Consider the following 16,840-nt stretch of genomic DNA (forward strand, 5'->3'; position numbering starts at 1 on the left):
TATTGGCGTTCTCACCATGCCTGGGTCTGTGTTTGACCTTCAACAAGTCGGAGGCGTTTGTTGGTGACGTCTCTGAGACGCAGGTTCATGTGAACTAACGTGGTCTGGACGAGGCCGTTACTGAGAGCATGTGAGAGCACGCATTAATCATTAATATCAGTTCAGATCCAATTTTTCACCTGATTCAGGTTCTGTTAAACTCAACAAACATTCCCAAAATCCACTTTTCTCCTTTTCCCCTCCCAGTATCTCACACACCTCACAACTTTTCTCCCATTGACTTTTCTCTTTAAAATAAGGTGTGTGTGTGTGTGTGTGTGTGTGTGTGTGTGTGTGTGTGTGTGTGTGTGTGTGTGTGTGTGTGTGTGTGTGTGTGTGTGTGTAGCCTAATTAAAGCATGGCAGCCATATGTGTTAATGAGCTCCCTCATTAGCCAGGAGCTCTCCTCGTTAAGAGGAGGCGTTGCTGGTTCAGGAGAGACGGAGCTCTCTGAAGCTCCTGCTGAGTTCGCTGTCCCACACAAACACACGCTGCACACACACACACACACACACACACACACACACACACACACACACACACACACACACACTACACGCGCACACTGCACACACACACTGCAGAGGAGGTTATCCTTCCGAGGGCAGCCACGACCCAAAACCTCCACCGACATACTGTAGAGTCAAGATTTGAGCAGAAACAGTCGGCTTCATCGATACGTGACTGAGTATGATCTGTGACTGGAATCCAGTCCAAACTGTTAAAATAGCCCGTTTGTAAAGAGCCTGAAGAGAAGATACTTCATTATGAAAGCATAATTAACTTAATTAAGCGAAGTTTTGATAATTCACCTACAACTCAACATAATTCAGTGTTTTGACACCTCAGAGGTTCGTGTGTGTTTCTGCATTGTTCGGTGGATTCATCCATGCAAAGCAGTAAAAAGTCTCAGTCTTTATAAGTAAAAAACCTTTCAGACAGTAAAAGTGGGAAATGTTTCTGTTCTAACTCATCATGCTGCTTTTTTCTGTTTCTGTGACATTTTGGATTAAATGTTGTCAATAAGTTATTCTTAACCAATTAAAACCTCAATAAAAACTGAATCCTGCTTTATTATTAAAGCACCATTCAAGAAGTTGTCACATTTACATGTAAATAGGGAAAATCTAATTGGAAATGTTATTTCTCAACACTGTAAGTTCTGAAAAAATGTTAAAACTAACATTTTAATTAAGACCAGTCAACTGGTTTAGAAAATAAATTGGTTAAAAAAAGCTTTAGATTTTCCTTTCACTTTCTAAAACTTGACTTGCGTCTCTGTGTAAATGATATCCAACGCAGCAGCTTCACTGCAAGTCTTCCTATCATCAGTCGTTCCAATGAACTGATCCTTTGTTTGGTTTTCACATGTTCAGACGACATGCTGCTGTTTTATTTCCCCCATGAAACACTGACAGACTGCAGCCGTCGTGGGATCTAGAGAGGTTAACATCGTTAATCTGAAGATGTTCACTTCATTCATCTGCCATGTTGATAATTCATCATATTAAAACTGAAAGTAAATTCTCACACTGGAGATTTTTTATTTTAAATTTTTAAGTGTAGACAATTTGCTTGTTATAAATCAGTTTGTAAAAATCTGTAAATATGGAAAAAATGTAAATGTTCTTTATCTGAAAAGAGGCTGAAACAATAATGTTATCTACTGCATCAAAGTGAAATATTTCTAAACGGATCGGGTCGAGCTTTAAGGTCATTTAAGTAGAAATTCTGTTTGATTTTCTTTTCTTTTATTGATGATGTGACTTGCTGGGAGTTCAGTGGGAGTTTCTGGATTTTATTTAGGATGCAGGTTTGTAGGAAAGTCATCTCTTCACACCTTTGTCTTCCTCTCACTAGTTTATTTTCCATCTGTCCTCTGTACCTGCAGTAGTTTGAGTTCATCTCGTCTCACTCGGGTCCATTGACCTCTGGATCTCTGCTGTTTACAGCTGAACTCACACAGGCACAACATGCAGCTGCACATTGGAGACGCTCCGGTTCCTCGTTGATCTTTGATTGTGGGCGAATCCACCATGTTTGCTCCTCAGACTCCCGCTGCTGCAGAGGCGCCGTGGGCTGGTCCTGCCCGTCCACAGCCTGGTGGTTCTGGCCGCCTTCGGCTTGGCGCTGCCGCTCGCCATCAGTCTCTTCCCGCAGATGTCTCAGGTACTTCACCACACCAGTGTTCTGCAAAGTTTGACTTCTGCAGCAAAACTCTACATTTCGTAAACGAGCTCTTTGTGAGCTGGTATTGATCAGGGGACTGTGTTTTATTACCTTCGCCAATGAAAGTTGGCCGAGAAGCTTATGTTTTAGGCAATGTTCATTTGTTTGTTTGTTTATTTGTATTTGACAAACCTTTGGCAAAAACTACTCCTCCAAATTACATGAGAATTTCAGGGTTAATTTATCTTCATTCAAAGATCAATCCATTATATTGTGGGACGTTAACGACTAACCATTTCCAATAAATCCCCAAAACTACAAAAAACCTCCCATACAAAGTGGATGAGAGAGGCACCTCATGGAGGAGATCAAAGGAGATCAGCGTCTGTTGCCATGGAGACGCTCCCTGCTCAGTGATGTAGCTTCCTGACAGGCTAGTTAGCATCGATACGAGCTAACAGCTAACATGCTAGCGATGCTAACTCAGTTCCGCAAACAAATGTGGCGATGGTGAAGATCTGCGCTCTACCAAGTGTAGCTCTAGTTTAATTTTAGAATGAAATTTATCCCCCGTCTTACTCTTTCTCGACTTTCTGCTTGTCGCTTGTCTTTTTGACTGTCACTTCTGTTTTCAATGATTTTCTTTACACACGTTAAATCAATCAGGTTGACGGGAGAACGTTCACTGAGGCATCGTTGTATCAGAGAGACGAGTAGGTGTGTTCATCCAAATAACTGGTTATCTGATGAAAAATATCACAATATTACTTCAACAAAATGAACTCCAGGAACTCCAGGTTTGGATTTTATTCGGTGTTTTCGATAGGGACGTCCCGATCACACTTTTTTACCCCCGATACCGATCCGATTTTTCAGAATTGAGTATCGGCAGATACCGATACTTTCCCGATCCGATACTCACATTGCTATTGCAAATATACTCAATAGTCTATTTTTGTAGCGACTAAGATGTCTGAAGCTAAAAGCACTATTGGCAGAAGCTTTGTTTACCTAGAAATTATTGTAAAACTCACTTATTGAATCAAAATTCTTCTCTTTCTCTTTAGTTGTTGTAAACTGAGGAACATCCACACGACGAAAAAAACAATCTTTTTCCTCCCTGGCCTTCTCCCAAAGAACCGTCCACACCTCACTATGAACACGGCTCAACACGAGGCTTCAGGGCATGTAGTACACATGCCAGGCCTTTAGGGGCGCTGTGACTCACCAAACACAATAAAAGGCAGAGGAAGACAGAACACATAGAAATGTAGAAGTAGACTTCTGCACATAAACACATAAACCACTATATATAACTCTAGTTTTATAGGTCTATGGCCCCGCTCCGCCTGCTTCTAGCTTCTGCAGCTCGACCGGAGCTTCTAGTCCCTGATTGTTGTGGTTATTAGGTGACGTTGCGGACCGCGTATTTTTTTTTTTAGATCGGCTGGGTGATTGGCTGGATTTGCCGATCCCCGATCACTCACAAATCACTAATATCGGCCCCGATCTGATATCTACCGATCGGATCGGGACATCCCTAGGTTTTGATTGAAATTTGATTATTTCAACCTGAAACACTGACGGTAAATCAGGTTTGTTATTCAGCACTCAGGCCTTCAGTTGGACTCACTCATGTGAAAAGCCTTCAGAAAGGGGGGGGGGGGTCAATCACTGTCCCTCCCTGCTGGCACATTGCAGCCTTTACAAGCTTTGAGATTGAAAACAGAGCGTTGCCTCGGACTAAAGACAGAATCCAACAGGAGAAGTGTTTGGTTGCTGCTCAGAGTCGGCGCCCTGGGGATTTGCTTCAGTGATGCTCAGCAGCTTAAATATGTTCTAATGAAGCGAATGTGAGTCGGTGTCAGAGCTGTTGATGACACCGCAAGAGGTTGTGTTGTGTTGCCGCTCCTTTAAATCCTGCTCAGGTCTGCCAGGACTCCGTCTGGATGAGTGATGTCGGTGACTGACCTCTCCAGTGTTTCCCATTCAGCTCTGCAGAGCCTCCTTCCTAATGAGGCGTAGCCTTCTGGGACTGAACCTGCTCTGTTATGATCTGCCCACAGCCTCCGCCGCCTTTATCCTCCGCCACTGATGCCACTCGGGCTACAGGCTGAGAGCTAACTTTAGACCCGGTGCCTCGATTTGTGTCGTTCTGCTCATTAAATGGCGTCGGTTTGGTTTTGCGTGTCGCTCTCTCTCTGTGTCTTTGTCTTCTCTCTGCCAAGTGACTTGCTGACACAAGCCAAGCAGCTCTGGCTTTAGAATGTTTAGGATTTAATTACCACTGGAAATAGCTCAGACAGCCATATGGCAACAAACTTCAGACATATGCGCCTCCACCAGTCCTGTGAAAAGCCGCCTCTCGTTCCACGGAGGGGCCTGTTTTTCTCTCACAAGTCCTTTTTGCACTTTCACAAGGATAGCAGATGAAAAAAAAAAAAAAAAAAAAACATCTCCCCAAAAAGCAACATGAATGCCCGGGACCCCCCGCCTACTCAATTTGTCCCACTTCCCCATTTCACACCTACCGAGATGTCTTATTAGGATTCTGCCTCCGACTCAACAGCCATCTGTCTCTGGTTCAAATATTAGGAGATGCAACGCTCAAATTAGACTTTAATCTGCCAAATTGGCTCTCTTTGCACATTAGCGGTAAATACAGAACATTTAAAGCCTTTAAGAAATACTTAAAGCAGTTAGAAGTCTTTAAGTTGCTGTTTGTGTGGATAATGTATGGCTGCACCTGCACAACATATTTAACTTTGATGTTTTGATGTTTGATGTCCAGTTTTGATGTGAAACTTGAGCCTTCTCTTTGTTTTGTGACCTTCTTGGTCTGTTTGACTCCCACAGATCAGCGTGAATCAGCTCGAGCCAGAAATCGCCTCTGCAACAGATTGCAAGATTGTGATGTACAATAAAGGACTATGAGTGATCGCCACCAAATCACCCAACCAACCAATCAACCAACCAACCAATGCACCAACCAATCACCCAACTAACCAACCAACCAATCAACCAACCAACCAATGCACCAACCAACCAACCAACCAATGCACCGACCAATCACCCAACTAACCAACCAACCAACCAATGCACCAACCAACCAACCAACCAACAATTGCACCATCATCCCTACAGGCGGTGATTGTTAAAGATTCTGCAGAGTATTGGGACTATACGCCTTACAACGTGTCAGAACATCCCTGCTGTGATGTGGACCTTTATGGTGGCCTTGGATCGGCTAACCAGTCCACTTCAGCCTCGTTTCCACTGTGCACTATGTGCCGGTACGGTATGATATGATATGATATGGTACGGTACGGTATGGTACGGGGCGGTACGGGGCGGGGTGTGTTTTCGTGCGTTTTCACTGACAAAAGTTGTGGATGGTACCGACAGTACCGTACCCAACCGTTACCATTTTTCATCACCCTTCCGTTGAGGTAGCCAGCACTTCAGAACATGTCCAATAAGGACGAGCAAAACACAACCGTCTGCTGATTGGTCAGTGATATGTGTCGCTCTCGACAAGCCCGTGATATTCAGATATCTCATTAGTCCTATGAATCCTCTGTTGTTGTTTACATACTCCGCTTTGCGCACACTGGTTGTTTACTTAACTCACTTATTAGCTCTGAGCTTCTGCATTGGTCCAGAGAGGACAGAGACAACCCCGCCTCCATTTTACCTGGAGTCTGTGCAGTGGGACCAGCGACAGGGTCTGGGTTTGCTTTGCTTTACTGTCCCGTCCCGTCACATTCTGGCTTCATTCACTCTTCTCTTCAGTTTTCACAACTGGTAGCAAAGTCACAAGAAATTACTATCAGGAACTCCTTTATTTATATTAACACCACTGCAAAATACCACCTTAAATTTCTCTTCAGTTCAGTTAGAGACCTGCTTCTGCACCACCTTAAAAATGTTTGTAATTAATCCTAAATGACTTTTTTAAAAGCGAATTTATTTTAGCGCTTTTGGTCTGATCACACTGGATCGACTCACTGCGTCAATCGCTTCGAAGAATCAATGCTGATTTTTGTGTTTTCTTTTGGAGATGATCGCATAAAGTAAATAGTTTAAAAAAACAAACCACTAGTTTGATTCAAACTTCCATTTATTTCTCGCTTCTTTATTTCACGTTTGTGAATTACATTGTTTATTTAGCACAAGGCTTTTTAACCTTGGCTTCAGGTTGATCCAGTAACGGGAAGAAGCTGTTTGAGAATAAAGTCACACATACATGCCGACGACTTCTTTACTTTCACTGATGTGAAGTCGCCTCCAGCTGCTCGGACCGGTGAAACGTAACATCATGAGAAAAGATGAGAACAATTAGTTTTAGTGCAAACGGCCACATGGACACTAATGAACCTTAACCGGTTTATATTTTACAGAAAAACAAAATGCAAACGCCACGTGAAGCTTGAAGTGGAAGTTCCTGTATATCTTCAACACCGTTGATGCTGTGAATCGTCTTGACAAAGACATGAATGTTTACCTTGAGACCCTCAGAGTAGTTCTCATTGTAACTGTAATCCAATGTGGGATTACGGTTGGTGTTTCTGATAATCGGCCAAAACATTCCAAACCCCTCACAGTGTTCCAGCAGTGCTACGACCTGAGCTAAGATCCGATTCTACCACCACCTTGTAATTCTCTTTTGAAGGAAGATTTTAGGAATGAAATGTGATTGTAGTTTTGAGTGAAATATCTGCTGCATGCAGGTAAATGTTAATACGCTGTGAACTCACAAGATTATTTTCCACTTTTTAAATGTCTCACAGTGTAAAATTGTAAAGTTAGAAAGTGAGGAAATATCAAGTTTACGGAGTGGGATTCAAGTTTTAATGGAGGAATGTATAAATGTTCATTTCATGGCGAAAGTAGTTTTGCCATTTTTCTGTTTCCTGATTATTTTTTCCCTCTAATAAATTATTACCATTAAGATTTAAACCTGCCTTTTTTTACACTGAATTGACTGGATTTATTTTCATTTCCTGACTTTTATATTGTGCAATGAAGAATGTTTTTCTTTCCTTTGAGACACACACACACACACACACACACACACACACACACACACACACACACACACACACACACACTCACACACTGGTGAATCTGGTTTTTGGATGTTTGTACCGACGTCGTCTCCACTAGACAATCTGAGCTCTGTTTTCTCTGATTAATGTAGTTTTTAGTTTTTATAGATATTAATGGTGAGAGTGTCTTAACCACAGAGACGAGTGAAAAACAACAGTTTACTCATTTTAAATCTACTCCTCCTTCCCTGCTGGGACTGAATTCTTTTATTTGTAAATGAATTGCTCTTAATTTTCAAGAAACAAAATTGTCACATAAAGTCAGTAAAAATGTAAAACATGAACTCGCAGCACAGCTTCAGATTATTCCAGTTGTGTTTGTCTCTCTGCGACGCCTCCCTTGGGCTCGTCTCTGTAAACACTCGGTGTTGAAGCGTTATCGTGTGTGTGATCTGTGTGTGTGATCTGTGTGTGATCTGTGTGTGATCTGTGTGTTTGCTCGGCGGCGTTCGGACATGAAGCCACACGCAGGATGAGCACATGAAGCTGGTGCACGGTCAGGGGGAGTGAAATAAAAAACAAACATCTTCTATCTGCTTCTCGCTGAGCTGTTCTTGGGAAATGCTGATTTCTCCTCCGTGTTTGACTTGTTTCCTGCAGATATGAGTGTGGCGCTTTGAGATCAGAGGAATGTTTCTGTGTTTTTGTCATCGGGGTTCAACAACAGAGAGAACTGAAGTGTTCTCCATCAACACCAGGAAATGATTCCACTGATTTGGGTGATTTTTAGCACGTTTACAGCGGCGGTGGCAGCAGCAGGGATCTGTCGCCTCCTCTGATTCTCCTTGTCCTCTCATCCTTCTCACTCCTCCTCCTCCTGATCTTCCTCCTCCTCCTCCTGATCTTCCTCCTCCTCTTCCTGATCTTCCTCCTCCTCTCTGCTGACTCAGGCGTTTAGTGAGACGAGTGTGATTTTGGATTAATAGTTTTGCTGACAGACGGCTCGGCGGTGCAGCTCTTGATAATGGTTGTGACCTTTGACCTGAGCGTGTTGCGACCGAGCCGCCGCTCAAACATCTCCCGCAGTGCGAGGAGTGTGTGAGTGAGTTAAAAACATCATATTGTGTTTATTTAGATGCTGGTATTTGCAGCTGCGGTGAGAATTGGATATCCTGTGAACTCAAAACAAGCTGCGGCCTTTCTGCACCTCCAGATGTTTGACAGTTTCTGCACCTTTTGTGAGGAGACCTGCAGCGTTCTCCTCCTTTCTCTCCGTCTCGCCGCCTCTTGGATGACAAAACAAGACGTGAGGTCAGATGTCGGCTGGTCTGTGAAGCCTCGGGGTCGTGAGGCGGATTCCTTCCGTTTCCCTTGACAAGTGATTGCCGATGGTGAAAGGGCCGCCGCTCACTACTGACGACTTTCCCTCTTTTCTTCTGCAGAGGTGTCAGCCTCCGGACGGGGAGGATTTCAGTGTTTTCCACATTCTGCAGGAAGTGAGAGGAAACGGTGGCTGTGAGGTAACACACCTGACACCTGTGCAGCTGTCCTCTCCACACATCTGCCTCACGCTGCTTCCTTACACTCTAAACCAGGCTGCCGTTCCTCCTCGTCTTCCTCGACATCCTCACATCTTGGAGCAAGGTCATTTCCATTTGAATGTAAAATCCCCCGGTGTGACCGGAGTGTGAAGGTTTTCTTGTGATCGCACGCTGCAGCGTGAGTCACGCTGATTCACCTTCAACTGCGCAGAAGAAACTAATGAGTGAAATCTGCAGCTCGAACCGGTGAATGGATGAAACCCCAGCGACTCTGTCGGGCTGAGCAGTCAGAACCGGCTTCACAGTAAAACATTACTTTTACTTTTTATTTCTAAAACATCTTCAGGTAATTACAGCTTGTCGTTTTTTCCAAAGGTTTGTATTATATATGCTTTGTAGTACACACAGCGCTTAAAGAATGCAGACATTCAGGTGACGGTTCATCAGTTCATCAGTTCATCAGTTCATCAGTTCATCAGTTCATCAGTTCATCAGTTCATCAGTTCCTCCACCCGAGAGGACAAGCTGTGAGTTTGTGATCCACACAGTCTGAGATCTCTGCAGCTTCGTTCTGTCCTGCACTCAGGAATCGGGTCAGGCTGTTGAAGGTGGAGAAGGAACCACACTGATGGATCTGATGGTCGCCGGGCGGATTATTGTCTCTCGTCACCGAGGAGAAATGAAAATGAAGAGGGAGCGCAGATGGGGTAGGGTGTGTGTGTGTGTGTGTGTGGGGGGGGGGGGGGGGGGGGGGGGGGCGTTAATGACCGAAGAAAGTGGTAGAAAAAACACCTCTGATGAAACAAATAGCCTTAATCACTGGCCTATGTACAATAAAAAACCTCCTGTGTTGGTCTGGGGCGACCAGAGGGAAGATCATGAGATGATGGCGGGATCGCTCCTCGTCCACACGTTCAGGACGGATGTCGTTAAATAGTTTGATATTTTGTCGTCTGTGTCTCCACACCTCTCACGTTAAGTCCTGGAGTCTCCTTCTAACTCATCTAGTCATTCTTAATAATATTAGGTAATAAATAGTTGGTCCTGTGAAGCGTCCGGAGCGGGTGCGGCGTCGGGTCGGGTCGGAGGCCTCAGTCCTCCGAGGTCACGTCTATGTCCTCCGAGCTGGCCTGCTTGGTGGCGATGCGCCATCGGTTGATGTGGTGGTTCCCCTTCTTCTTCTGCTGGCTCTCCGGTCCCTCCTCCTCCAGCTTCTGACGCTTGTACTTGGTCCTCCGGTTCTGGAACCACACCTTCACCTGGGGAGAGGAGAACGCTCAGTGACCCGGCGCCGTGCCAGTGACCACACGAACAACCCATCTGTTCCTGCCTCGTTAGTCAAGCAAGCTCACACAACCAGTCCGTAATCCTCCTAATGCAACTGGGATTTACAGGAATGAAATGAGCAAACACTCTTCACACTCCAGCTGAAACGCTCCTTTAATCCTGTCGAGCTGGAAATTAATCTTCTATTTGTTTTGACAGTTGAGATATCATTGATATCGTCTCTCAAGGTAAAGTGCCAAACACAATCTGGCTTTTCTCACATGTGAGAATCCGCCGCCTCTCTCCACCAACTCTCCACATATCTGCTCCTGGAGCACAATGGACTTTAGTCAGCAGCAGAAGAGGCTGAGCTCCCTGCAGGGACACACACCTGGCTTCTCTGTGGACGCTGCATGTCCTCCCCGTGTCCAGCGTGGATCACTTTATTCATATTTCACACTCCGGCTGAAATAATCCTCCAGTTATGTCTGAGATGATTTATCATTTCATATCACCTAAAGCAGGAGTGTCAGACTCAGATCCTGGAGGTGCAGCCCTGCATGTTCTCCATGTCTCCCTCCTGTAACAAGGTGAAGGTCCTGATGGTTCGTCACCACATTCAGCACAAAGCCAGAGAGCGAGCTGCTCATTGAATCAGCCTGTTGAAGCAGGGAGACGTGGAGGACATGCAGGGCTGCGCCTCCAGGATCTGGGTTTGACACTCTTTGTCACTCCTGATCCAAAGAGGAAACGAGCCAAATGTGAGTGTGTCGTTCCAAAAAGTGAGGATTTGTTCCTTCTTCCTCTTTTCAGATCCAGAGAAAGAATATTGAACTAAACCGTCTTCATTCTGTTCCACAGCTCGACGTGTTGGAAAGGTTTTCAATGGATGTTTGTTTGAATGCAAACGAGTGACACACACAGCTGCTCTACTTCTGCTGCTCTACTTCTGCTGCTCTGCTTCTACTGCTCTACTTCTGCTCTGCTGCTTCTGCTCTGCTTCTGCTGCTCTGCTTCTGCTCTGCTGCTGGTGCTCTGCTGCTCTGCTTCTGCTGCTTTGCTGCTCTACTTCTGCTCTGCTTCTGCTGCTCTGCTGCTGCTGCTCTTCTCTGCTCTGCTCTGCTCTGCTCTGCTCTGCTCTGCTCTGCTCTGCTGCTTCTCTGCTGCTGGTGCTGCTCTGCTGCTGCTCTGCTGCTGCATGTGTGACCTTCAACAGGAGCTGGTCTATATGTGACCAGATGCCTATTTTAAACCGCTCTACGCCCTCACGTCCCTCATTAGTGGCCTCCTCTCTTACTCTCACCTTGTTATCAGGCTGCAGACTGATGCTAAACGGTGAAAACTGCTGGTGAACCCTGAAGAAAGGCTGCGTGCTGCATAACGCTCACACACATTCACCCTGAGCACAAACGTGAAAATACACAGGAAAGGTGCAAAAGCGTTTCTATCTAAAGCCCTTCGTGTAATTGAAAGACTGTTTTACGTACAACCTTTTTCCTGTAGCGCCATTTGATCCAAGGCCTCCAGTCACAACAAGCACTTCAATAACAATCTATATTAACGGTGAGTGGAGAATTTACTGCCTCTGAAACGTCAGTTCAGTTGCTGCTGGATTTGAGGTCCGTTTGACCGGCGTCTCTTCACATCACTGACTAATATTATTGCTTATTAGGCCTAATTGACACCAACATGTTGTGGACTCATTAAACTTAAGCATCAATGATATTTATATTGTGCAGTGTGCGTCAATCAAGTTTTATTGAAGACTGCTGCAAAATGTGGGCGTCATTAAGGGTACATGAAGAAAAGATTAGACCAATACAGAAGAAAGAAATCCTGCTGTTTATAAGAAACAACAGCATCACCCAGACAGATTAAAACTACCATTACTTTATCATACTGACTCACATTTATAATACATTCAACTTTAAATATTAGAATGATGTTATTTTTACATGTATAGATTCATTCATTTTAAATTCATTTTTTGGAGTAATAATGAGTATAACACTGTAAATAACTTTGTACATTGTACAGAGGTGTGTGATTGTATGTTTTTCTTTAAGTGTGTGGAGGGGTGCACAGCCCCAATGAATGTAGGAATGTAATATATATATATATATATATATATATATATATATAGGCAGGATAATTCTAAAATGTTATTGGAGAAATGAGAGGATTAAATATATTTTACTTCTTGTTTCCCCTTTTCAGACATGTTGAGTGTGTGTGTGTGTGTGTGTGTGTGTGTGTGTGTGTGTGTGTGTGTGTGTGTGTGTGTGTGTGTGTGTGTGTGTGGGTGTGTGTGTGTGTGTGTGTGTTTTGTATGTATCTAGTCTGCTGTAAATGTTTTTATGTTTTTGACTTGTGTAAATTGAATTTGTTTGATATTGAAAAGGCGTGTTAATAATAATAATAATAATAATAATAATAATAATAATAATAATAATCACGATGGAAACAGTGTTCTCGTGGTTTTACTCCAGTGAGGAGCTCGCAGACGCTCCAGCTCTGGATGTAGTGTTTGAGGCCAGTTGCTGGCCCATTTTAAGGAGTTGAGTTCTTTTTAGCCTCTTCTTGTTTAACCTCTTGTTGTTCTGGTCTAAATCAGGGAGTCCAGTTCTGGTCCTGGAGGTTCTCCATCCATCCTGCTGTTTCAGGTTTCTGCTGCTTCATTACACCTCAATGTAAAGTTGATTCTCCATCCAGCCCCTATAAAGCCTCATAAAGGGCTGCTCATTACGATCATAATGTCTGCAGGACCGAGACCCTCCAGGACAGTTTGGACACTCTGGTCTGACCCGGGACCCCCGGCTGCGGGTGGTGTGGTGTTCCTCCACCCTACTTGCCTGCGTCTCGGACAAGGTGAGGCTGTTGGCCAGCTGCTTCCTCTCGGCTCCCACCACGTAGTGGTTCTTCTCGAAGGCTCTCTCCAGCCGCAGCAGCTGGGACGGGGAGAAGGCGGTCCGGATCCGTTTGGGTTTCCTGGCGAAGGGTCCGTGGAGGAGCAGGCTGTCCTGGGACACGTCGTTACCTGCAACCGGAACCGGGACCGGACCGGGAGGAGACACGGGACCAGGCCGGGATCAGCCCGAAGACAGAGGTCAGTCCAGAAAAAAACAAGACATTATTATTATTATTATTATTATTATTATTATTATTATTATTATTATTATTATTATATTATTTATTTTTCTTTTTTTATTATTATAAAAACGTAGCTATAGTATCAGTGATTCATGTGCAGCTTAAACATATTCAAGCGTAATAGTATTACTTATACAACAACTAATAATAATAATAATAATAATAGTAGTAATAAAACAGCTCATTTAAAGTTCAATTGCAGGATAATAAAAACAAGTAAAATCTTTGTATGCATTAAAACGATCAGCTGATTCCTTATAACGAGTTTAACCAAATTCCATCACAGTGTGCGCTTTATACATTTAATTATACAATTAATATCAAGTTTGTGTTTTATGCTTTAATTGAACATTTATCTGTGAGCAAATGTTCTTTTTTATTCAGGCGATTGAAGTGAACTAAATATTAAACAGAAAACTAAATATTACGAATTAAGTCATTTGCACGTAATAAAATTGAAAAGTATCACAATTCGCTTTTTTCCACTAAACTTATTTAAAAAGTGTAAATCTAAAATATAAAACCATGTAATCTCCAACAGTTAGAGATTATATGGTTTGTCATGGAATTATTCTGAGATGTTACAGCGCGTAGTTCGCTCCTTTACGAACCGTTTGGGTTTTAGAACAGAAGAGAACAGAATCACTACTTTATAAACGACTTTTCTTTGTCTCTGATTTTCTTTCTTGGACTTTAATATCAAACTAAATATTTTGTTGCTCGGATATTCACAACGGAATTATTTTCCTCAGTTTTCTTCTACTTTCTTGATAATTGTGACGTGTTATGGGATTTTTTTTTAAATTACGATGAGTCTGAATTTCCTTATGCAATTTTCACACTTATGTATTCATCAACAATACTGTTGCATTTCAGATCTTTATTAAAAATAAAACAGCCGCATTTTACTAAGAGTCCAAACATGAGAATGAGAAGCGTGTTTTACTTTTTTGTTTTTATTTAAACGGCGCTTTATAAATAACCTCGAAATGAAAGTATGATGGTCTTCTTTTTTTTTTTTTTTTTTTAATTGACTTCACGGATCTCTTTGGATAGTCTATTGTTTTTAATATAGTTAAACATTACCACAAATGAGGAGCGCTGCCCCCCCACCTGCCCCCAGCCTGTCTGCCTGCCTGGTGGCGACGATTCCTTTAATTAAATGAGGGAAAACGTCGCCTGACCCAGGGCCAGTTTTATTGTATGGAGAAGAAACCCACAGCGGCGCTTATCTCGGTCTGCTGTTGGTTTTCTGAGTGTCGCTGCAGGGCCAGAGGGAGTGGGAATGTGAGAGCTGGTAAAAAAAATCCACAATGAAAAATAATAAAATCCACAATGTGTGTTTAAAACACTCAAAACCTGTTTTCTCAACGATGTGCTCAAACATAATGTCTAGATTCTTTAGTGAACAACACTTAATATTTAAATGTCCAGTTTCAAAGTGGGGCTATTCTTATTATTCTTATTATTCTTATTATTCTTATTATTATTCTTCTTCTTATTATTATTATTATTAATCTTATTATTATTATTAATCTTATTATTATTATTGTTATTCTTATTATTGTTATTCTTATTATTGTTGTTATTATTATTATCATTCTGCTTGTTCTTCTTGTTATTATTATTATTATTATTATTATAATTTTTTATTATTATTATTATTATTCTGCTTGTTCTTGATATTATTATTATTATTATTATTGTTATTATTAATATTCTGCTTGTTCTTGTTATTATTATTATTATTATTATTATTGTTATTATTATTTGTTATATGGTGCATTAACGTGATAGTCTGCATCATTAAACTCGACTCACCTTGAAACCTGTGTCCAAAGAACCGGTTCCGTAAGACCCAGGGGTAGAAGTTGAGCGGGTCCCGGTGTTGCGTCCCAAAGAAGTGCGGATGCTGCAGGTGAGATCCTCCGAGCTGGTGCGGAGCCACGGTGAGCGACGGGTGGTTGACGCTCTCCGGGAACACCAGGTCCGGGCTCTGGTACAGCGGCCTGGCGGCTGGAGCCTGGTAGCTGCTCATTAACGCGTCGGCTCCCGGGTTGGAGTAACTCAGGGCCGTGGGGCGGATCGGCTCCTCCGCTAAAGGATTCTCTTTGGCCACCAAAGACTCGATGGTGAAGCAGCGTTTTCCTACAGAGGAAAACATCTCTGGAGGGGAAGAGTCACCGAACCGAACAGAAAGTGATGTTCGTCCTCTGGCTGGAGATGATCCTCCTCTCAGAGACGCATCGCGGAGCGTTTGCTCTCCTGCACGAGCTGGATGAAGACGAGGCTACAAAAGTCAACAGTGCTGCAAATCGAGCTGAAGTCTGCGCGCACTGGGATGGTCTCCGTGCACAGACGCGCACCGACCAAAAGCGCCTCCAAACGTGCACGCAGCTTGACGCCAGCGCAGAGGAGAGCAGTGATTGGATCAGAGCACCTGCCAATAGTTCTCCTCAAGTACCTGCTTCATGGATCACAGCGGACCGGGCCGGCCGGCCTCAGAGGCACGCTGAGAAAACGTGTGTGCTCCAATTAATGGGCCATTGTGAGTCACATCCAGGCTTTAATATCCCGGTTTGTTCAGGGGAAACGGTGCGCCCGCGGCGCCGAGAAGGTTCCTTTGTTTCTCCACGAGTGTCAACATCTGAAGCCTCGCAGTGGAGGAATGAACCCGAATCATTTACCTTTGGTCAATTGTTTCTTCTCCTTTAGTCCCTCGTTCTCTCTCACTTGGAAACTTAAAATGCAGCTGAAACCTAAAATCCTTTGGTGTCTGTTTCAGGCGGAAATGCGAGTGTTTCTGTTAAATCCACTTTCCAGTTGATTATTTCTGAATGTTTTTAATTGTAAACTTGTTTTGATTTTTTGCGTTTTTCTCATAGTAAAGATTAAATTAAACCCATAGAAATGTTTATTGTGTTTGGAGGTTAATCTCATCTTCTGATGTCTCCTCATCGTCGCTTTGTGTTTTTCAAAGTTAATTTATTTCTTGGCGAATTTAATATGTTTGTTTGTTTCATGGATACTGACTCTAGTAATATCAGCTTCTTTGCCCTCGTTTGATTCACATTTGAAATACTGTTCCTGTTTTTCGTGCATTCTTCCTAATCAGGATAGTTGTTGGTATTCTTGTGCTGATATGAGTTTGATTCCTGGAGCTACGAGGTTGTAAAGATTTTGGTTTCATCGCCACAACTGAAGCCAAAAATAAAGTTCCAAGAAATATAACCTTAGTTGTAGTTTCTGGTTTTACGCTCACATCCTTTTAGGGAAAAGACTAAAACAGACACAAACTTTAAGTGTTAAATAACGTTCAATACACGTTTATCCTGTGTGGATCGGCCGCTCGGAGCTCCGCAGTAAAGACCTGCTGGAGAGTGATGGTTGACGGAACAGTCCCCGGACTCTCCGTGCGTCTTGCGCGCTAACCAAGTTAATAATTATCCCCCTAATGCACTTGTTCGCTAGGAGATTGCATTAGAAAATCATTACCGATGGAAATTATGCAGTAAAACAAGTTGTTGATTAGGTGTTTAGAGTTAAAGGCTCGTAAAGACGCGAGTGGGTTCTGTGAACTGCGGCGTCAGGCGCCAAGACTCATTTTGTATCTTCAGCGGGAATCTT

At 43.2% G+C, this 16,840-nt stretch overlaps 2 protein-coding genes across 2 annotated transcripts in view; one reads left to right on the forward strand and one right to left on the reverse strand.

The window, feature by feature from the left end:
- sfxn5a (sideroflexin 5a) overlaps positions 1 to 7,164 on the forward strand; it is a 32,796-nt gene extending 25,632 nt beyond the window's left edge. Inside the window, exons 13-14 of the mRNA XM_080479485.1 lie at positions 2,091 to 2,208; positions 5,065 to 7,164. Of these exons, the coding sequence (XP_080335611.1) occupies positions 2,091 to 2,208; positions 5,065 to 5,142 (196 nt within the window). The 3' untranslated portion in view covers positions 5,143 to 7,164. The remainder of the gene's footprint in view (positions 1 to 2,090; positions 2,209 to 5,064) is intronic.
- Positions 7,165 to 9,888: 2,724 nt separating this feature from the next.
- Positions 9,889 to 15,377, reverse strand: emx1 (empty spiracles homeobox 1; the record flags this gene model as incomplete). Its single annotated transcript, XM_080479288.1, has 3 exons — positions 9,889 to 10,056; positions 12,916 to 13,100; positions 15,035 to 15,377. 3 exons carry the CDS (start codon positions 15,375 to 15,377, stop codon positions 9,889 to 9,891), a joined length of 696 nt encoding a protein of 231 aa, XP_080335414.1.
- Between the last annotated feature and the right edge of the window lie 1,463 nt (positions 15,378 to 16,840).

This window comes from Lipophrys pholis, assembly GCF_963383615.2.
Source record: "Lipophrys pholis genome assembly, chromosome: 14".
NCBI lineage: Eukaryota > Metazoa > Chordata > Actinopteri > Blenniiformes > Blenniidae > Lipophrys > Lipophrys pholis.